This window comes from Clavelina lepadiformis, chromosome 1 (genome assembly GCF_947623445.1).
Source record: "Clavelina lepadiformis chromosome 1, kaClaLepa1.1, whole genome shotgun sequence".
Lineage (NCBI taxonomy): Eukaryota > Metazoa > Chordata > Ascidiacea > Aplousobranchia > Clavelinidae > Clavelina > Clavelina lepadiformis.
Genome location: NC_135240.1, coordinates 10,227,031 through 10,248,570, shown reverse-complemented (window position 1 = coordinate 10,248,570; position 21,540 = coordinate 10,227,031). Strand labels below are relative to the sequence as shown.

Here is a 21,540-nt window from a genome sequence, read left to right as displayed (position 1 = left end):
ATTATGCTGACCAGCAGTAAATAGATTGCAACAGCAAAGGTGTCAACAATCTAGACTAGGCCAGGACGTCTATCACTGTCTTTTTGTGATAACTATACTATCCTATCCTACTGTATTGCGAAATAAATTAAAAAGAGACTATTTCACCGAAAGTAGGTCACGCAGCTTATAGTTAAAGATAGATGGTTAAGTTAGAAAGATTAGTATGCAAAAACTTGATTTTAGCTATTTAGGGTTTAATTGGAAATAGATTTAGACTGGAAAAAAGATTTAGGTTAGGATTAGGTTACTATGTTATAACATTAACGTTAGCTTAATAAGATACTGTGAAAAAAGTTGTGATCGCAAGATTCTGATGAAATAGTGGCAGCCGATAAAGTAGCTTTTATCTCTTCATTTTCTGCATGTAGAAATGTAATCTTAACATATATAGGCAACACTGCTTTGCAGGCCTATAGAATAAGTTTATCAACACAAAATGTTACAACAATAACTGTGTATATACAATTCAAAGTTTCAAACGCCTAGATGACCACATGGCCACTGCCCATCAGGCCTTGGACTTTGGAGCAAATCGAGAGGCGACGTAACTAGAAGAACCGTTGCTGCATCCTGCTGTTTTCCAAAAGCACCTTGTTATTGCTTGCTTCTTGGTGACTGACAGGCTGCTGTTCGTGACGTAATCAATAGCAGTTTAGTTTTTTGCAAAAAGGTGATCAGCTAATGTGGATTTTTTCCAAGTAAAGTGTACATTGGTTTATAAAAAAGAATATATTTGTAGATTGGTTGTGTAAGCAAGGCAAGCATAAATTATATTTACGTCTTGAACAACTTTGACATAAACAAACTGTAAGCTGTCCAGTTTTCAGCAGCAACTAACAGTAGGACGCTACTCGAGTGATCACCGGCTGCTGTTTCTTACATCACCAACAGGAGCCTGTTGCTACGTCACAAATCCCAGGCTGTCAATTAGCAACCAATAGCCGGATGTTACTCGAGGAATTATGGTCTACTGTTCATTATGTCATAAGCAACAACCTAGCGTAACACATTACCAACTTAGCATTAAATAATAGCCGAATGCTATTTAGAAAGAGCAAGCTGCTGTACAACAATAACAGTCTTTCTTCTGATTACCATGTCACTAAGTGTATCTATTTATATGCAAGTCTATTTTATCAGTTTATTTGTAGCCTAGTTACCGCACTGCCTCGGTATCCAAGTTTATATAACTTTTTACACATGTTTGTGTTTGTGAACATTGTTTCGCCGTTGTAATTTTTTTTAAATTTATTTCTTGTATGTAGGGTTTAGTAGCAGTGCTAACCATTAGCCTATTCATCTTTGTCATTTGGTTACATTATTTTTGTACGTTTTAAGCCTTTGGCCTTTGCTGCCTTCTCCCGCTCATTGTTTCCTGGTGGAATTGTTACGGTAATTGTTATTCCATCACACTATACACTGAGTATACAGGTCTAATAATGGTTAGCTTTTTATTTTTCGTTCCTCATGTCACCGTTACGTCACACTCGCACAGACAATGACAAAAAATAAACTATACAATAAAATACGACCCTGCCTCTTAATCACTAATCAGTAGGGCAATTACTTTTTGGCCTGAAAAACGAAAAATGTTTACCTAAAAAGTGAAATGTTAGACAGATTTTAACCTAAAAAAATTTTCTTAACAAATTGGCGCAAGCGCAAGTATCCACGAAAATTCAGCTGAAGCTTAGCAATAACATTCATGGGTAAAATACGTTTGTAATGAAATGATTGTTTATCGTTCCTTAGCCTGTAAGGACGACCACTTCAATTACAAAGTTTGTCTGTAGAATTGTTGTATGTCCTCGATGATAAATGAGTCTCAGGTCGTTGTTTCGCTTCTCTTAATCTTAGAATTAATTGTACACCTCGACAACTGTATAAACTGGTTATATTGAAGTTTCATTGAACGAATAAATCAAGATAGAACATTGTGACAGCAACAGCACAAAGACATGTTGCGGCGTTGAACGTAGAAACCAAAAGGGCTGAATAAATCAAAATGCACGCACAGGGGAAGCATCAATTACGTCACAAAGTGTTATGCTTCGCTGATTCGATAGACGAGAATTCTATGTCGTACACAATTTTATATTACATTAATTGATATATTTATCACACGTTAATGGTAAGCCTAGCATTGACTTATTTAACGGAAAATATTTTTGTTTTTTTGTACGCTTTTCTTATAAGCTTACTTACCGATCACACAAAACATTGTACTGTATAAACACTTTTCAAACACACAGAATGATGCCCATAGTTAGGCCTATATGGTGACGTAATAAAAGCCGTAATGTTCGTCATAAATAAAATGACGAACATCATGGCTTTTATAAAACGAATTTGTGTATTTTTGTACTTATTTTTGGCAGCAGCTGCTTAAAACCACTGCATTTGTGGATTTAGTCCTTAATTTTTTTTGATAATTTTTGTGCTAAACATAAGTTTTGACCAGATTTTGACTTTTTTGACAAGTCAAAAAATAAATGTCCGACTAATCAGAAACTACGTGACGTCACCAATAGCAGGGTGCTACTTAAAATCAGCAGTTGATGTTGTCTGAACCGTGTTAGCCAAATTTTAAAGTAAAATAAGAAACAGAATATATTTTGGCACTTTTAAGGTTAACGTTATATTTTTCGACACGAGCTTTCGCAAGCATAAGCTTGCTTCTTCAGGTGTACTGTAAAAAATGTAATCGGCAGTCTGCCATTGGTGACGTCATGAGAAATTTTAACGTGAGCTCAGTTAAAACTGCTATTGTAAACCTATCTCTGTTCTGTTGCTTTTCTGTCAACCCACACCCGAAGCTCGCAAAGGCCCAACCTCAACGTGAAGTTTTGGGTAAGCTTTAGAATCATGATCTATTGCAACGTTAGCGTAAAGGCGACTGTTTTGAACTAGCTTTACACAGACACAGTGATACAATGGAAAAGGCATGGCAAAAGCGAGGGCGGGGAAGGGGAACACAAAGATCTCAGAAGGGAATATCTCAAAAACCTCTTTCAAGAGGCAGAGGCACTGCCAGCAGCGTTCCAGGTACGGTATCTTACTAATCCCATAGTGGAAAATTTGGCAGCTGCAGCACGCAGGAGATTCATCAGCGTTCACACCGAATTGTTTTGTTATCTTTATTCCGATTAACAAATAAAGTTGGTTATTTGAACGTCAAATTATAATAAATCAACAAAGAATCGGAGCTTTCGTGCACGCCAAATTTTATGCGTTTGCTTGCGCGATTTCTCATTAAAAACTGCCATACTATCCAGTCGGGACAATACAGCAATACCGGTTTCAAGCTATACTAGATAGGAAGGTTGCCTGTTCTTGGATGAGAAATCCCCCTCACAGCAACATGAAACAAAACTATTATAGGCCTACTTACAATTAATTTTTATCGCCCGATCACTTACATGACTTAGCAAACTTTCCAGTCTGGAAGCTGTATATGATATGACTGTATGGTGCCAGCCTGTATCTGCCTATGGCATTAGTCGGGTATCATAATTTTTATGCTCGAGCTAAGAAAACGTTTTTTATAAATTAAACTTAACAATGATTTATGATTTATGATTGATGAATGATTGCTCAAGCTCTAGACCGGAAAGTACGGCAGTTTGCAACAGGAAATAGTACAAAGATACAAATTTTTGCGTGATGGCATGCACTGAGGCCTTAATTCTTTGTTCATTTATTATAAATTGACGTTCAAACTACCAGTTTTTCTTTATTTATTATCAATCGGCTTGATGAGTAAAATATACGGAATGCATGTTGATGAATCTCGTACGTGTGCCACACTTTCCACCATGGTCAAGCACTAGTTACCAAGCTTGTGTTTGTCCAACTTTTGATAGACCCACTTGCTGAATTTGGCATAGGCCTTAATTTGGAACTCTCCACCATTATCACTGAACATGTAGAAGCAAACATCCTTAATGTCTTGCCTAAAGGCAATACAACGGTAGCGCCAGTCAGTATCGAATACTACAGTTGCATAATTATCGAACACTGGACCCAGCGCTCAAACCACTTCTATCGGGCTGACTGTTTGCATTTCCTTTTAAACTTGAAATAAAAGAGTAAGGCAACTCACAAACGTTGTGTATTACATCTAGGCTACTACTACATTTTTACAGTACCAGTGTTTGTGATTGAAACAACTACAAGTCGATACAATTTTTTCTGATTTACTGTAGGTGGTTTGAGAGGACATGATCAACTATCAGCAGAACTAAGATTTAGAGATACAAGTGAACAGCATGAAAAGGTCTGTGTAATATTGAGTGTATGATTTTATGTAAGGATTTTAAGCAATCGCAGAAGAAAGATTGCTTCTGACGTTATAACATACCATTATCTACTATTACTACTATTATCTTCGACCACCTATCGTCTGTTCAACTTAATCAACTGAAGTAAATTAGGAACTTTTCCTGAAATATTTCCACTATGAATGCTTGTTCGATAGAATGCAAAAAAGATTTTGCAAAGTTTTGAGGATTGCTACCAGTCTTCTTCAGAGGAAGAGGACATAGATGACACAAATATTTTGTCACAACTTACCAAATCATACAAAGGTAAATAAACCTAGCCTAGTAAACTTATTGCACTGACAGTGTACCTCAAGTTCAATTAATTTTTGATCCTATCAGCTGATTATTACTTCATTTCTTCATGTCCAGGTTCTCATCCAACACAGGCTAATATAACAAATGGTGATTATAATCATGATGAAACACATCTTGGCATAACCACTCAGTATCTGACTGAGTGCTGCCAGTCGGGTGCAATTACTTGTCTTGTATGCATTTCAACTGTAAAGCGACAGAATGAGGTTTGTTGAGACAGCAGCTAGCACATATTTTCTTGGAATACTTTGATACTTTTGCTTTTCTCCTCATTTGACCATACGTACTTTACATGCACCAGTTTAATTATACATATCTTCAGAATACCTTTATTTTATCAGACATGGAGTTGTGAGAAATGTTTTGCAATTTTTCACTTGAAGTGCATCAAGCAGTGGGTACTCCAAGGTGTTGCACAAGCCACACTTCTATCAGATGAATATTTTCCCAATAAAGATCTACCTTGGTATTGCCCTAAGTGTAGGTAAGAAATGTGCTGTCAATGTATTATATGTACCTGTAATACTGCACAAATGTGATCTCCTTATTATTTTTTGATGGTACGCATTTTTAGAAATGAATATCCTAAGAGCAAATGTCCAGATGGTTATTACTGTTTTTGTGGAGCTGAGAAAAACCCTTCACCTGACCCATGGCTTTTACCGCATTCTTGTGGTAACACTTGCAACAAACTTCTTAAAAATCCACCTTGTGGTCATCATTGTCTGTTACTATGCCACCCAGGTTTGTGCTACTAAGCCAGAACTGAAGTATGTAGATTTGCTTTAATGTAATGCAAAGGTATAGAATGTATTTTTCTTTATTTTATATTTAATTTGTAGGTCCTTGTCCACCATGTCCACAAACTGTTCAGTTGAGATGTCACTGTGGCAAACAAAAGCCAGCCTCTCGTAGATGTGGCAGTGGGAAATGGTCATGTGGAAAAATCTGTGGTAAACTTTTGTCATGCAACAAACATAAGTGTGAGGTGAGAATGAAAAGCACTTATAACAATGTTGCTGTGCATTTCTGTTGAACTTGAAGAATTTTTTTGCAAATAACATAAGTTTTGTCATTAAGTTAATATCATATTTTTAAGTAAATTGGTATTTGTTTTCTATGAAATTTATGATATTTAGCTAGTACAAAAAAGGAAGTAGGCCTGGTATGAAAATCTGTTATGATATGCTATCACTAAAAGATTACAACTGGACTAAAATGTTTATTATATGAGTAATACTTTCCTATCTAGTCGGTGTGTCACAGTGATGAATGCACACCCTGCACCCAAACAAGCATTCAAGATTGTACGTGTGGTGCAGAGAAGCAAACTAGACCATGCAGTGAACCTCACTGGAATTGCGGGAAAGTCTGTGACAAACTACTTTCATGTGGATTCCATAAATGTGAAAAGGTTTGATGAATTCATTTGAAAACACTGTTGGTGATCTCAGAATCAGAAGTTGCTGTTAATACATTTGAGTTACCCTTCCGCACTGTCTTCAACGTATTTTATTCATCTACACAGAGTTGTCATGCCCCAGGTCAGTGTTATGAATGTCCAAGAAGCGGTGTAAGGGCATGTCCTTGTGGAAAGACTAATTTTCACAACTTAAAATGCACTGAAAAAGTTACTTTGTGTGAGCATACATGTGGTAAAAGTCTTGGATGTTTTAGTAACCACAAGTGCTCCAGAAGATGCCATTTTGGACCCTGTGGTTCAGTAAGAACTTTTTGATGCATTTAATGTTTATTTAATGCAGGTATTTTGTATTCAAAACAGCAGTTAACTTTTAACCAAATTTTATTCTAGTTAGCTGAAAGTGGCAATCCTTCAAGGCAAAATTTACTAACTAAATGAAATACTTAAAGTGAGGGGAAAGTAGAAAAAAGTTAACCATAAATCAAAGAGTAGTTGTCAGTAAATATACTGGTAAAAGGATTTATACTAATATGTAGTGGTTAAGCAGTTATTGCTTTATAAATAAGTGGTGAGAAATGCAAATTCGTCGCTTAATTATGATGAAGATGGCGGTTCTTAGTACATCACAATAACAGAAACAATAGGGATGACTGAGTATTTGGATCAAATAGAAAGAGAATGAAAGAATAATAGGTATAATTATATCGTTGTTAAGTGTATAATTGGAACTTTTTGCATTAAGTAAGCCTAAATTAGCTTTATGTTGGTTTATTTGTAGGCCTACTAATGTAAATGCTAACCTACATTACAGTTCAGTCTTGGTTGTCGGCTCTAGCCTAGTCCAGTATCAGGAAATGCAGTAAAAACAAAAATGCTTTACCAGTTTATGTACAACTGTCATCTGTGACATTCCTTTGCCGAAAATAAACATTTCCTGCTACTAATCACCTACCCAGTTTTCCCACCAAAACGCGTTAGCTAGCCTCCCACTACTACCATATCTAATACAAACCCCAGTTATCAAGCCTATTGTTTTTGCATTGTAACATAATAATGATGGCCCTTTTCATCATAATAGGATGCCAAATTTACCAAACAATCTTGACCACTACATATTATTGAAAATCCAATCACCAGTATGTTTATTGACAACTAATCTCTGATTTAAGGCCAACTTGTGTTTGGACTTGCCCTTCACTTTAACTAAAGCTCTTCTTGATAGTGTCCTCTAATGGCAGTAAAGACATGTCGCTGTGGCAAGCGTGAACGTGAACTACCATGCCAAAAGGTGTACATTTGTGAAACAAAATGCCAAAAAATGAGGTCATGTGGCCGACATCATTGCAAACGTAAGGTACGAGATTTTGCCAAATTACGCTTTCATGAAGAATTATTTTGACATAGTTGAAATGCCAAACTTAGTTTTTTATAATATACCTTATGTAGTGCTGCACAGGAAACTGCCCTCCTTGTGAACAGATATGTGGCCACACTTTGCAATGCAAAAAGCATAAATGTCAGATGTTGTGTCATCAAGGTAATGTTAAGCTCCTTTGTTTGTTCTCTCTTGCTGTATTTATGCAACAACACTGCATATTTATATTTTTGTTACAGGGCCATGTTATCCTTGTCCATTGACATCAAAAGTATCCTGTACCTGTGGTGAAACATATATCATGGTTGTATGTGGAAAGGAGAAAACCACCAAACCTCCGAGGTATTGAAAAACTGACATGAACAAACATAAGACGGTTACAAACATAACATTACTAAATTTATTTGCATTGCTATTCATATTGGTTGCTATGAAAAATAAATTATGTTTCTTTAACTCACAGATGCCGGAAAAAATGTAAGAGCCCTTCAGATTGTCACCACGCTAAACGCATTCCTCATAGCTGCCACTTTGGTGATTGTCCAAAATGCACACAGGTCTTTGCTATATCATTATACAAAGCACATGTTGTTTGTTAAGTTGTAGCAATTGCATGATGTCGTTTTTAACAACTTCATCAATTGATTTGTACACACAGGTATGCAACCAGACTCTTCCTTGTGGTCACTTATGTCCATCCCAATGTCATGATAATGTTGTTGTTCGAAATGAGGTAAGATAATTGAGTTACTTTATATTTCTGTTTATTTATATTTGTAAACACAACACATACACTGTCTGTTTCTATTGCGTTTATTTGACAGACGCGAGCCCCAGCTCCATGGGAGTTACCACAACTCACATACATCATTAAAAAGCTGCCCTGTCCCCCCTGCAAAGTCCCGGTGTCTGTGGTATGTCGTGGGAAGCATGACACTTCAGATTTCCCCTGTAGCGAAGCCAGAGAATATAGCTGTGGCAGGAAATGTGGAAGACAACTGACTTGCAGTAACCATCTTTGTGAACTGGAATGCCATCCAGTTGGCGAAGATGAAGCTGTTAGTGTTCAGTGTTCGGTTGATATAAACTGGCATTGGAATTGTGACGTTTGTAATTAAGTATATATATATTAATATTATGAATGCTTTGTCATTTTTGTAACAAGTTTTATACTTGCAGTACAAGTAGGCCAACTTTCTTCTCACTTTCTCTGTTTCTATAATCGTACAGCTTGCCTCCAGCTGCGCTCCTTGTGAAAGGCCATGTTCAAAGCCACGACCGGAAGGTTGTGCTCATGACTGCATATCTGTTTGCCATCCTGATATGTGTCCCCCATGTCGAAAACGGATACGAATGAAATGCCATTGTGGCATGGTATCACTAAAGCATCTCTGTTGGTAAGAAGTAACTTGGTTCACAGTCTATGATGGCTGCGTGTAACATTTGTTTCCTGTAGTTGTTTTCTTACAAAAGAGTAACTACTGAATAGAAAGTTAATGAGCAAGTTTTGCATCTTTTCTATTTTTTTCCGTATAAGTGAATGGGCTGGCCGATCTCAGGAAGAATGTGACAGAATGGCATCGTGTGGTAATCATTGTCCCAAGTTACTGTCTCCTTGCGAACATTTGTGTCCACTTCAGTGCCATCCAGGCCAATGCCCACCTTCAACAGAATGCAGCAAAAAAATCACAGTACGCTGCCCTTGCAAGAGAAGGAAGAAGGTAAGTTAATTTAACATCAAATTGTCATTGTGCTTAGGAATATTGTTGGAAGAAATAACAATCCTGTTATGCTGGATGCCATGGAGGTTTAATCAACGTTATTCCAACGGAAATGTTTTTTTCTAGGAGAGCGTTTGTTCTTATATTCACTTGGAAAACTTCAAACTTCAGTGTGATGATGAGTGCATGAAAGTTAAAGCTGCCAAAAGAGCGGTAAATAAAACATTTTAAAACCTGTAATCGCTGGATGCATGCTGTAGTTTGATGGACAAATAATTTTTCCCATTTCAATTTTCTTATCTAGTGTATGAGCTGGTTTACGTGTATTTAGGAAAAAGAAGAGGCAGAGCAACGCAAACGTGACGAGGAAGCAAGAAAGCAGCTGGAGGAAGTGGAAAAGTTTGAGCGTAAGATGAACAGAAGATCTCGGCTGCGAAAAAGGAGTCAATCAGCAGATGAGAAAGATGCGGAAAACGGTTGGAAACGTTTTCTTAGTTCACGTTTGTGTCAGATCCTGCATTACATTTTTGTCGCTTCTGTAGTTCTGGCGTCAATTGCATATGCCTATTATCTCAGTAATATTTAAAACGAATGCATATAGAGTTATTACAAAGTCATATGTGTTATGTTGATCCATGAATCAACCTTTTACCGCATGTTTCAACGTTTGTTTTTGTGGAACCATGGGAAGCTTAACCTAGAGTGCCATTGTAGTTTAGTAGCCGGTTTGTGAAGTTCTAATTTGTGCAATATATCGCCAAATGTGATTTTGATGTACTGTAAGTCTACTAGCAAATGGCGAGTAAAAACTTGCATGTCGCATGTTTATGTTACCCTGAATTATAAGTGAAATTTGACTATTTTGGCCCAAAATTGCAGTCTTGACATTAACATTCTATTGCAAGAGTTAGAGATATGTGGTTTCATAAAATAATAGTCTAAGACATAAACTAAACTAAAGTGACACGCAAATATTCAGGAGCACCATGGGGGTTTTTCGATTTATTGCATTTTTTGGAATTTCACTTTATATTAAAATAAAGAAAGAACTTAGACTTTTTACAAGCATATACTGGGCCATCATCGCTACGCAGATTGATTTATTATTAGTTTCGTAATGGTTTAAGTTAAATAGAAGCGACAGGGATGGAGTGTTATGTAAATCATGTTTATTAATACCGTGTGTAACTTCATAACGAGTTGCATTTACGTCGGTAAACAAGTCTATAGCCTGCCATAAGTCGTTTAAACCAGCCGGACTTAACGGTTATTGGCCTCTTTCTCGTGGGGCATGAGAACACCCGTAGCATGAAAGCAACAGAGGGCCTAATCGTGTGCAATATGCATATAGTCATCCCAGATCTAGAGGTAATCGAGTCGAGATCAATTTTCTCACACAAAATGTCTACTGATCGCTGATGTCGTAAACTCTTCTGGCCTTAAGCAGTTACTAGCCGATGGCAACCTTGTAAAAAAAGAAGGGATGAAGATTTAATAGCGGATTAAGGCGGGGGCTGATAGGGTTGCATCCTCAGGCCCTCTGGCAAAAATAGGCCCACATGAATACGAACGCATTGATAAAAAACGAAACATGTTTACCACAAAAGTCTGTAAGTACGTGGTTTGTTTGTCAAATCGTTACGTGATTGAGATATTGTCAGGCAAGTCCTGTATAAGAAAATGTAAATGCTGATAAACATAAAATTTACAGTAGGCCTATGCGGTAGGCCTATTACTGTATAAAAGCAATAGTTGAATAACGAAGCACCTCAAAGGTTAACTTTAATCTTTTGCTATCAGCTTTTGCAAGCTTGATCTTGCTTCTTTATGTGTTATTATACAAACTCTGTAGCTGTGTGAAACTTTCGCATCCCTTAATCGTATTTATGTGTTGGACGAGATAATTTTGTTTTCACCATTATTAACATTATGGCTCATTAAATGGTTTTTTAATTGATTTTTTATTCGCACTTTTACAGGAAATTGTTCCGTTATCGTGGGAATACAACTAACTTAGTAGTGCAACAACAACTTTTTAAAATAAATATTGCAAATAAAATTCAAAGCGGTGTCTTCATATAGGCCTACCTGTATCTAAAGTGACTTTTTAAAAACGTTTTCCCCAAGCAAAAATTAATAATTGCTTCCTGAATTTTTTATTCCTCATATACTGTAGCTTCTTTTGACTTTACTCACTTGTTCTGTTACAAGCCTCGGCTTGCAATGGTAACTCTAAGCTAAATATCAAACGTTTGCTTACGAGTTGTAGCGGTTGTAGCCACTGCAGTTTACGGTTACGACTTGCATTATGACGTTACCAGAGGTCAACGAGAAATGAGGAGCCAAAAAATTGATATTGGGAAGAAGCTGAGAAGAAGAGAAGACCTCTGCGTTACTGCACTTTGCACATGATTGCGTTTATAGGGCACCACAACTAGGCGTTGCTTTGTGTACTGGAATAAAGGCCATTTATTGTTCTTTCATTTCAACTTGTGTAGCTTTCCCTGTTGTTTTTGGAGTCAGAGCAAGTTTGGCCCTGCAAAGAAACCAAAGAGCCCACAGAGTAAAGAAACAACACTTTTTAACGCTATAGACATTAATTTCGTAACCAAAATGAAGATCGACGCACTTAAAAAAATTTTTAAACTTTACAGTGGTAAATTTTGTGCTGATGTTGGAATGCCTGTGATTTATTCTTGCCTGCCTACCTTTGTCATCTTCGGCCTAAAAAGAGTTTTGCGCGACTTACTTGGCGATATTTCACTGATTACTATGGAACAAACCGTCGTAGACGATTTCGAGTCCTCCAGAGCGTGTATTTCCGTTTCCATTTTGTGGTTTTCCTTAAATGGTCTTCAAAGATGGTACAAAGAGGATACCTATGAATCATTATTGCTCAACACATTGCTGCTTGCTGTCTTGCTTGCAGAATGCAGAAGATAGACCCAGCTTATGTATGGCAGATTCATTCTTACATCACGTCTAAACTCATGAATAGCGACTAGTCTATACCAGGGTTAGCTAGATCTGTATTTATTAAACGGCGTAGGCCTAATTTGCAAATTATCTATATTTGGATCTTAATTCTTTAAAATCACTTGTTCTCTGTTTAACCAAACTTGGCTCGTGACCGTGGGCGTGGCTTTTATCTATAGAGCGCGGTTAAGCTTGGCTACTTTGTACCATATTCAAATAAAAACAACATCTAGTGTAAAAAATTAAAAAGTAGAAAGAATTTGCGCATACAAACGCTCATTTTAAAGTTGAATGTTGAGTAGCAAACAAAAAAGTTTGCATACAAACACCTTTGCTTCATGAAAATATCCTAACTTCGGTCGTCGAACAATGTGATTTATTTCAATTAACGAAGAAGCAATAGAAATTGCGTTGACAGATAATTCCCGTAATGTAAAGCCGCATTTTAACTTCCTAAACCCCTTATAGCTTATATATTTTTGCTTTATGAAACAATCGAAATGTTTAAATATAATTTATTGAAAATGCATTGGTTAAATATTTAAAAAAATAAGGAATTTTTATAATACGTTTGGTGAAATACTGTTTGTGAATATTCTGCTTGCATTTTGTTTTGTATTAAATGGTAGAGACAAAATTCTGTGTAGGCCCCATGATACCTTTTAGCTCCAGGCCCATCACGGTCTTAATCCGGCTCTGTTAATATTGCGCTACTTGACGTATTGTAGCTGATGTCATCCTTGATTTTCAGCAATAAAATAGATTAACAGTTCATGATGTTTACGGGCTATACCTCGATGCTAATAAATCTCATCTAAAGGTTGGATTAATTATTATTGTTGGTTAGTTATTGTCCAATTCCAAAACACGACTTGCATATTTTCAGATTAGTGCATATTAATTTTCCAGTCTCCGTCAAGGGGCAGGGCTTGACACCAGACATAACAACTTAGCGGACTGGTCGGCGAACGCTACATGTCTACATGCTGTGTTCGACTTGACAGAATATGATATGAGTGAAACAGTCCATTGATTTTGAGTATAGATTACGTTGATTTTGAATAGCGCATCATGACGTACTAACTACTGGCGTAGTATTAATAACAAGAATGACTTGCTGTGAAATACTACTATTACGTAAACATAGGCTTACCATAATTTTGTGGCTTCAAAACGGGACGCTTTCAAACAACCTAAACCCCTTAGCTGTGATTTTTTAACTTGACATTTTTCGGAATTATTACGTAGGCCTACATTTAAACCCACCCTAGCTGTCTTCATTGACCATATTGCCATCGAAAGTTCAAATGCTTGTTCTCTAAATATCGGTTTCAATTCGAAAAATAGGAAGGAATTGACGTTAACGATACAAAGATGTCTGCCTCTATTTCACCGGAAAATTACCGTACCAATTATCCGCTAACAATAACGTCACAATAACATTTTTATCGAATACAATGAAATAAATAACAAACAAGATCTCGAATTCTTCTTCAAGAAGTACCGGTACGCTACACAGCAAAAACAATAATAAGAACATGCTAATGTTCGTGCATGGCTTCTATGCGGTATGCCTATGCTGGCTGACTGAATGCCAAAGCGGGACGTTTGGCCGACCGATCGGGACGCCGGGACAAGACGTTAAAAAGGGGGACTGTCCCGGCTAAAACGGGACGTATGGTAAGTCTACGTAAACACAACTCGCTTAGACTAAGAGGCTAAATGAGGCATTTTATAGTTCATTTAACGAAAAACGATTAAAAATTTGAGCCTTGGCCAGTTGAGCCCGATTGAATAACGAATTAAAAAAACAGGCGTTCATTTATTATATAGGATAAGCTATGCAATCCATATGACAACCTAAGCAATTTTAATTTATGCATTATTTGCGACCGAAAGTTTAAAACTAGATTCTGTCAACATGTTAGTGCTTACATCCGCTTTGTGACTAAGTTTGTTCATGACTCAATTGTTCTTATCGGTATTTAATGAAGGGCATGTCTTTGAAACTACGCATTTTTATGGCATGAGTCAAATAAATTTTATCAACTAAAAACACTTTATTTCTAGCGGTTTTCCATGCTTTGCTTGGGAAACGTTTTTTAATGCAAATAGTAGGCCTAGTTAGTACAAGTATAGCTTATTCTGCCGTACTATGCCTATATAGTTTAAGTGCCTTAGCGTAGCCTGGTTGTACGTTTAAGGTGATGCTGACACTAAACGGCAAACTGACTCGACTGCTTGCATTAAAGCCCTTACTCTTTGCTGAAGGTACAGCGAAGGCTGCGATATGGTAAATTTCGTGTACAGTCTGACAGTACCAGTGGCCTGATTCCCCGACCTCATGCTTCCGGTGTTACCGTTAGCCTGTTGATCGACTTGCATATCGCTTCTTACTATGTAGAAGATTTAAAATTTTTAGACATGTTATAAATTATTCATTGTTATCGTTATCGCACCCAGGTCACAGCATACTAGCATAGTTAACATTTTGCACGTTTTAAGCTTTCAAGGCTTTGCTGCTTTTTTCTTGTTTGTTAATTGTGTGTGAGCATATTTTCATTGTATTGGACTATACTGTGAAAGTTAGCACCGTTTTATTTTGCTTCCACTGTTAATGGCGTTTGCCAACTGACAGTGTTCTTACTAGGCCTAGATTGTTTTGGTTGTAATTACTTATTGCTTAATCGATTATTTGTTAGTCTGGCTCTATTGATATGTGGGTTCGTTAAACACTGGCAGACTAATTGTGCACCACAGTACAATACCAAACTGTCAATGTTCTAGAATATAGTTATATTATTGATTCACAATGAGACGGTGATAACATTATAATATCGTCAGATCTGCACAAGAATTTCGTAGGAAATAAGAGCTAATTATGACAATTAGCACTGGTGAAACATAAAGTATACAATACATTTGACTGCGCTTATCTTGATGGATGTTGTAGATACTGGTTAGATGAAGAGGCATAGTGGGAAAGAGTGACCCTGGCACGCACGAGATTCATCAATGTACATGCCAAACTTCTTTATCTTCATGCTGATTTATACTAAATAAGCCAATAAAAACTGGTTGTTTAAATATCAATTTATAATAAGTAAACAAAGAACTAAGGCTTCAGTGCACGCCATTAAGCCCAAGTTTGCGTCTTTTTAGGCACAAGTTCTCAACGAACACTGCCATACTTTTTAGTTGTGATGAAGGATCTATAGCAACAAAAGGACGTGTGAAGTGATGCTTTTTTGTTTACTTTTAATAATGATGGATCGATGGGTGCAAAATCTTTTACACCCAAACTCAAAATTGTACCAAACTTGACTTTATCGATATAATTACCGAAATGTTATAGCCTAGACTTGACTGTTAGTTGCCATGAAGTATGGCGTATTAAAACTTTAATAAATCTAGTGTATTATGGTATCAATATGTAAATCTTAATGTAGCTACTCTTTATGTGTTTTCAAAGGATATGATAAGTATATAAGAATTATATGACCAGCTAAAATGTTTCCCAGAAGCACTGTTAATTTGAGATACATTCTCATATTTATTGTGGTGATCGTGATCGTAGCTGTTGCTCGACATGAACTAACTGTTGAAAATTCAACAACAACATCTTTCTTAAACGAAGTTGCCTATAAGCTACAAAGATTGAAATGGGAGAATGAACAATTGAAAAAACAAGTTGAAAACATAGACTCAAATACAAAAAAGTACTTGCCTGTTAAATTTCTAGCTGAAAAAGATCGAAAAAGAATTCTTGTAACAGGTGGCGCTGGATTTGTTGGCAGCCATCTGACGGACAAGTTAATGCTAGAAGGACATGAAGTTACTGTGGTGGATAACTTTTTCACTGGCCGTAAGCGCAATGTTGAACACTGGATTGGTCATGAAAATTTCGAACTGATACATCATGACGTCGTAAAGCCTTTGTATATTGAAGTAGATGAGATATACCATTTAGCTTGCCCTGCCTCTCCACCACATTACATGTACAACCCCATAAAAACCATTAAAACATCCAGCATTGGTACTTTAAATATGCTAGGTCTTGCCAAAAGAGTAGGAGCAAAAATGCTGCTTGCTTCAACATCAGAGGTATATGGTGATCCGGAAGAGCATCCTCAAAAGGAGTCCTATTGGGGCCATGTTAATCCAGTAGGGCCTAGAGCCTGTTATGATGAGGGTAAACGTGTTGCTGAAACTATGTGCTATGCTTATCAGTCTCAGGATGGCGTAAAAATTCGAGTGGCTCGCATTTTTAACACTTTTGGGCCAAGGATGCACATGGCAGATGGGAGGGTTGTGTCCAATTTTGTACTGCAAGCTCTCCAAGGAGAACCAATATCAATATATGGCAATGGTGATCAAACCAGGTCTTTCCAGTACGTGTCAGACCTTGTAAATGGCCTGATTGCTTTAATGAGGAGTGATACAAGTTCACCCGTAAATTTAGGTAACCCCGACGAGCATACCATTTTAGAATTTGCTGAATTAATAAAATGGCAAGTGAACAGCACTTCTGAAATTATACACAAGCCTCCTGCAACTGATGACCCCAAAAAACGAAAACCTGACATAACAAAAGCTAAAACTCTCTTAAATTGGGAACCTGTTGTGCCTTTAGAAGTGGGTTTGCAAAAAACTATTGCTTACTTTAAAGCTGAGCTACAGCAAGCTTCCGGAAACAAGCGAAATGTTTTTTTACCTGATGAATTGTAAGTTTGCCAAGATATTTTTTTAAGATGACTTTGATGCATTAGCTGCTTAATTTAGGCTATGTAATACAAATAACCAGAAAATTAAGTTTATTCTGATATGAAAAACCACCACGAGCAGATTAATGCATTTCTTAATAAAAAGAAAAACTCTTTTGGATAGATTACAGAAATGCGAAAAATAGTTTGTATAATCACTGACTTCTGCAAGCTTAAAATTAATTTTGTGTTCTTGTTGTCTCATCATTTTGATTGTGTTTTTGAAATGGTCTAAGCAGCAAATTGCACAAAGCACAACACTTTTTTTCTGTTTGTATATATATTAAATACTTGCTATTGCTATTGTTGTTTTACTAAGTTAAGCGATAAAATGAACCAAAGTATGCTTATCATTGTGCATTTAAGTTGCCTTTGTCTTGCTTGTGTGCTCAAAGTGATGTCACACTGGAATTGCCCTTTATTACAATCTTATATTTGGTGAATGTCATCTGTTCTTTTTTAAATGCCAGCCTGCAGTTCATATTTACTATGTTACAAGTTGTACGATCCATAATATGAGAACATAGACTTACTATGCATTAATTCCAAATAGACCCTCTATTCATTAACTCTAATACTTAATTTAACATTGTTCATTGCCATGCTTTCTGTGTTATGTTGTCTTTTTATGTTACTCGGTTAACTTCAAAGTCAACGGTCCAGTTCCTCATTAAATCATTAAAATTGCAGATAGAATCATGTACTTGTACTCATGTTAATGTCGTTTGTGTATGTTGATTTTGATATGATGTTGTATCATTGATTAATGATATTGGCAGTTGGTGTGTTATATGCAATGTCTACTAAGTATTATCCACATAAAACTTTTTAACATGGTTATTAAACATGTACCAAATGATCATAAAATGACACATGCCCCTTCATGTATTATATTGTAAGTTTTGTGCCTTGGCCTGTGGAAAGTACTTTGTACATATATAGATAAAGACGGTTTACTCTTGGATGTGTGAAGTTTAACGTACTATGTTCAGCTGTTTCGCTGCTTGTTCCTTTTGGTGTATTTTGTTCTATTAATTCGATTATAATTTTGCAGCGTTTTGCTTGATCCGTTTGCTAAATGATCGATGGCAAACCACTTATTATGTGATTTATTTTTATCTTAATTGATATGTTAAATATTTATGAATATGATATTTTGATGATAGATTTTCTCATTTAATCAATTGCAATGGTGCCAGTAGTCATCTCAATTTTTATTTCTTCATTCACTTCGTCTTTCAAATCATTTTCTTTAAGTTTATTGCAATTAATATATTTAAAACATTAGATTTAATGCACCAGTTTGACATAATTTTTATTATTGTTTTTTTGATGTAAACCCATGTTACTTTGCTTTTGATAGGTGAATCCTTTCAGATAGGTTAGACGACACATATTATATTGTAAATGTTAACTGATGGCATGATATATAGGCTGGTTGAAGCATTTGACAGTAAACTGTAACTGTTGGTAAGAAAGTGACACCAAACTGTGACATTTACCAGAAAGTTTTTATATTTTTTCTTAGCGGGAGCGTTGGATAGATATCAGCTTTGCTACTTACCGTAGATGGCTTTGGTAATTTTTCTGTTGTGTATAACTTTGTATGAATTTGAACTCACCTATTTACAAGTTCTTTATATACAGTAATTCGCTAAACTAATAAGCTAAAATCTTCTTTCAATATGTTCATAACTAAATAGTATCCTAATAATTGCACATAACTTACTAATAGTAAACAGGCTTCTATAGCAATAAGTTTAATTAAATTGTTTCATATGGGTAAACCAGGGAAGCATGTAATAAATTAAAACCTATAGATGTGAGTGTGACTACACAATGGAAGTAATACTGTGGTCATCGTGCAAAGTTCTACTATGGTACTGATCCTGATGTAATACAGATAGCCAATAAAATTTTCAAGTGTCGTAAAAAATTTTCCCCCTTTTTTACTTTGTTACCAATATTTGCTAATGGTGGTGAGCTGGTGATGCAGTGGAAGTTTATAGTCCAACAAATGACCATTATTTTTCGTTATAAGAAGCAAGTGCGACTTGAGGATATCATAAAAATTGTGTATCACAGACACTACTACCAGGAATCATTGTATACTGCTACTGGTTTGTAATATACTTCATGTACATAGTTTACTTTAAATTTATATGTTAAATACATAAAGATCAACTACTGTGTTGTGATTAATAAGCTGATTTGGCCACATGGGTTAATAGCAATAGGTAAAGTTTAATAATTATTAATTACAATCTTTAAATATTAGCATTTAATTATTATTTGTATTAAACTATTTATTTTTTGGCTCACAGCTGATCCACAATCAGCAACTTTATTTGTGGGACTTCAGTTGTATTTGCAGAAGAATGCATTGTGGTTTTATTTTTGTTATTTATCATGGTTAATTATTCAAATGTTTTTGTAAATGCATTTTTATAACTAGACGTATTTCACAAAGTGTAAAATTTGTAACCTTTGTAATTTGTTACTGAAACCATTAATTGGAGCAATGTCGGAAAAAAAGCTTTCAAAAGAGGAAATTATTGAAGGCTTCAACAAACTACGACAGGAGCAAAGAGCAATTGCAACAAAAATAGCTGAACTTGAAGCTGACAGAACAGAGCATGGACTTGTGATGGATGCGCTGAAAGAAGTAATACACTTTTTTTTTTTTATAATTGTAAAAATAGATTTTTTCAGTGTATCTTTGTGTACAAGTGTGAAATTGTGTTGTGTATTGCACTTTCACAATATACACAAGCAGTTTCAATACTTAGTTAAGCTGCCAATTAGTGTACAATGTGAAAGTAATTTTATGAATTGCCTATATGAACATGGCCATTCAGATTTTAGACTAAGAATAGCTTCTACTAAAAAGTTATATTGTTTTTGTAACATTAGAAGATATGCATTGCAAGTCAGTATTCATCAACATCAATCAAAATTGCATTGCTGACCACTGATTCCATTTATATAGCAAAAGATTTTTGGCAATTTGTCGTGACAGGATTAGGAGTTTGAATTACTAAATATTATTAAAGGTACTGCCTTTTGAGAAAACAAAAATGCCCGAAGCATTTGTAAGCGCTAAATAGAGTTTACATTGTTATTCTGAATTGATGTTATCTTGCTTTAGGTTGACAGCAACCGTAAATGTTTTCGTTTAATCGGTGGAGTTTTAGTGGAGAGGACTGTAGCTGAGGTGCTGCCGGCACTGACAAAGAATCAGGGGCAGATATCTTCAACTGTGGAAATGCTGAACAAGAACCTTCTTGAAAAAGGAAAAAACTTGAACGACTACCGTGAAAAACACAATATAACCGTTCGCGGTGAAAATCCCAGCAGCGGCGGTAATGCGGCGGCCAATGCGCAGCCGACCCAAAAATCAAACCAGTCTTCTGGTGTGCTTGTCTCAAACAAGTGATTATATACACTTGGTATGTGCTTTGCGCATTTGTTTGTTGCGTGTCGACGTGCTGTCGAGTTGTGTAGTAGTGCTAATGTGTACGAATCGTTCTTCATAAAACAGAGCAGTCTTTCATTTCTCAAGCTCACAGTTGCAAATACAAAAATTACTGCAGCACTTTTACCGGTTTCATTGCAAGTTGGTGTGACAACTTTTTTGCTATTTACGAATCTGTTGACATATGACAATAGAAAGAAATTTGCGAGAATGCTGTCTTTCTTATCGGTTTTTTATTTCGTAGTTTGATAATTAATTAATAATATCACTAGAAAATCAACATGTTTATCAGAGGCAATCGTATACACAGGAATCGTACGATTATTCATCTCTGTGTGATTGTGTCATCCCTAGTAAAAACTAATTAAAACCATCTGTTGTTACAGCATTTCCGCTGTGCTCACGTAGCAAAATATCAAGAAACGGAAAGCTTTGTTCGTAATCATGTGGGAAAATAATAATGTTGCATTGTTAAAAGCGGCTTTTTGATGAAAGTTTTGCGAAACGATTTGACGAAAACCGGACGTTGACAATAATTACGCTGCGTTGTTGTGGATCATTCTTCCTAACTTAATTATTATTTACACTTCGCTTTTTGTACTCTTGCAAACAGCGTGGAACTGAAGATATTCTTAATTCCTCCTATTTGGTAGAGGGCATGCATACGTAAATAAAAAAACGTAAAATGTGATCCCATACTTGAAGCCTTAAAGATTAGTTTAGGTTTCTTATTGTCCTGAGCCTACACCATTGATAGAAGTAGGGAATAGGAATGCGAATTCGTTTCTCTCTACCACTATTTGCTTTCAGTGTTATGCCTACCCAGTACCCACGTTATTTCAGTCTTGGTTGAGTTGAGAAAACGTCGTTCGAAATCTCTACAACGCGAGATCAGAACGAGGATCAAACCGCTCCTATACGCGAATAAAAGGTCGCAAATTGTTGGCACTTATTTTTAAAAATCAACTTTCGACCAACAATTTAATAAAGTGCAAAGGTTATTTATATGTTCAATAAAAACTATTGTGCGTTACCTTAAAATCATCATGATAAGATAGTAAATAGCCTTTTGGAGGGTAGGTGTGAATTTTCACAGCTTTTTGCAGTTTCTTATTTAATGTTTCTTCT

At 36.0% G+C, this 21,540-nt stretch overlaps 3 protein-coding genes across 3 annotated transcripts; all 3 read left to right on the top strand.

Annotated features, from left to right (window-relative positions):
• Window positions 1-2,687: 2,687 nt before the first annotated feature.
• Window positions 2,688-10,073, top strand: LOC143463209 (NF-X1-type zinc finger protein NFXL1-like). Its single transcript, XM_076961624.1, has 20 exons — window positions 2,688-2,892; window positions 2,963-3,087; window positions 4,248-4,318; window positions 4,520-4,628; window positions 4,734-4,885; window positions 5,021-5,163; window positions 5,254-5,423; window positions 5,522-5,667; window positions 5,932-6,093; window positions 6,208-6,402; window positions 7,325-7,456; window positions 7,549-7,639; window positions 7,717-7,819; window positions 7,941-8,034; window positions 8,136-8,210; window positions 8,302-8,535; window positions 8,708-8,874; window positions 9,015-9,198; window positions 9,325-9,411; window positions 9,530-10,073. The coding sequence occupies exons 2-20, from the start codon at window positions 2,976-2,978 to the stop codon at window positions 9,782-9,784; spliced, it is 2,682 nt and encodes an 893-aa protein (XP_076817739.1). The 5' UTR covers window positions 2,688-2,892; window positions 2,963-2,975; the 3' UTR covers window positions 9,785-10,073.
• Window positions 10,074-14,883: 4,810 nt separating this feature from the next.
• LOC143444242 (UDP-glucuronic acid decarboxylase 1-like) lies at window positions 14,884-18,300 on the top strand. Its single transcript, XM_076943411.1, has 2 exons — window positions 14,884-15,191; window positions 15,337-18,300. Exon 2 carries the CDS (start codon window positions 15,685-15,687, stop codon window positions 16,900-16,902), a length of 1,218 nt encoding a protein of 405 aa, XP_076799526.1. The 5' UTR covers window positions 14,884-15,191; window positions 15,337-15,684; the 3' UTR covers window positions 16,903-18,300.
• A 134-nt stretch (window positions 18,301-18,434) lies between these two features.
• On the top strand, window positions 18,435-20,623 carry LOC143444243 (prefoldin subunit 2-like). The gene is made up of 2 exons (XM_076943412.1): window positions 18,435-19,602; window positions 20,086-20,623. The coding sequence occupies exons 1-2, from the start codon at window positions 19,459-19,461 to the stop codon at window positions 20,371-20,373; spliced, it is 432 nt and encodes a 143-aa protein (XP_076799527.1). The 5' UTR covers window positions 18,435-19,458; the 3' UTR covers window positions 20,374-20,623.
• Window positions 20,624-21,540: the final 917 nt, after the last annotated feature.

Excerpts from the sequence above, each read along its gene's own strand:
- LOC143444242 (XM_076943411.1), top strand. The coding sequence starts at position 15,685 with ATGTTTCCCAGAAGCACTGTTAATTTGAGATACATTCTCATATTTATT.
- LOC143463209 (XM_076961624.1), top strand. The coding sequence starts at position 2,976 with ATGGAAAAGGCATGGCAAAAGCGAGGGCGGGGAAGGGGAACACAAAGA. Across the intron at positions 5,164-5,253 it reads TGGTATTGCCCTAAGTGTAG|AAATGAATATCCTAAGAGCA; the intron begins GTAAGAAATGTG and ends ACGCATTTTTAG. Across the intron at positions 8,035-8,135 it reads ATTGTCCAAAATGCACACAG|GTATGCAACCAGACTCTTCC; the intron begins GTCTTTGCTATA and ends TTGTACACACAG.
- LOC143444243 (XM_076943412.1), top strand. The coding sequence starts at position 19,459 with ATGTCGGAAAAAAAGCTTTCAAAAGAGGAAATTATTGAAGGCTTCAAC. Across the intron at positions 19,603-20,085 it reads TGATGGATGCGCTGAAAGAA|GTTGACAGCAACCGTAAATG; the intron begins GTAATACACTTT and ends ATCTTGCTTTAG.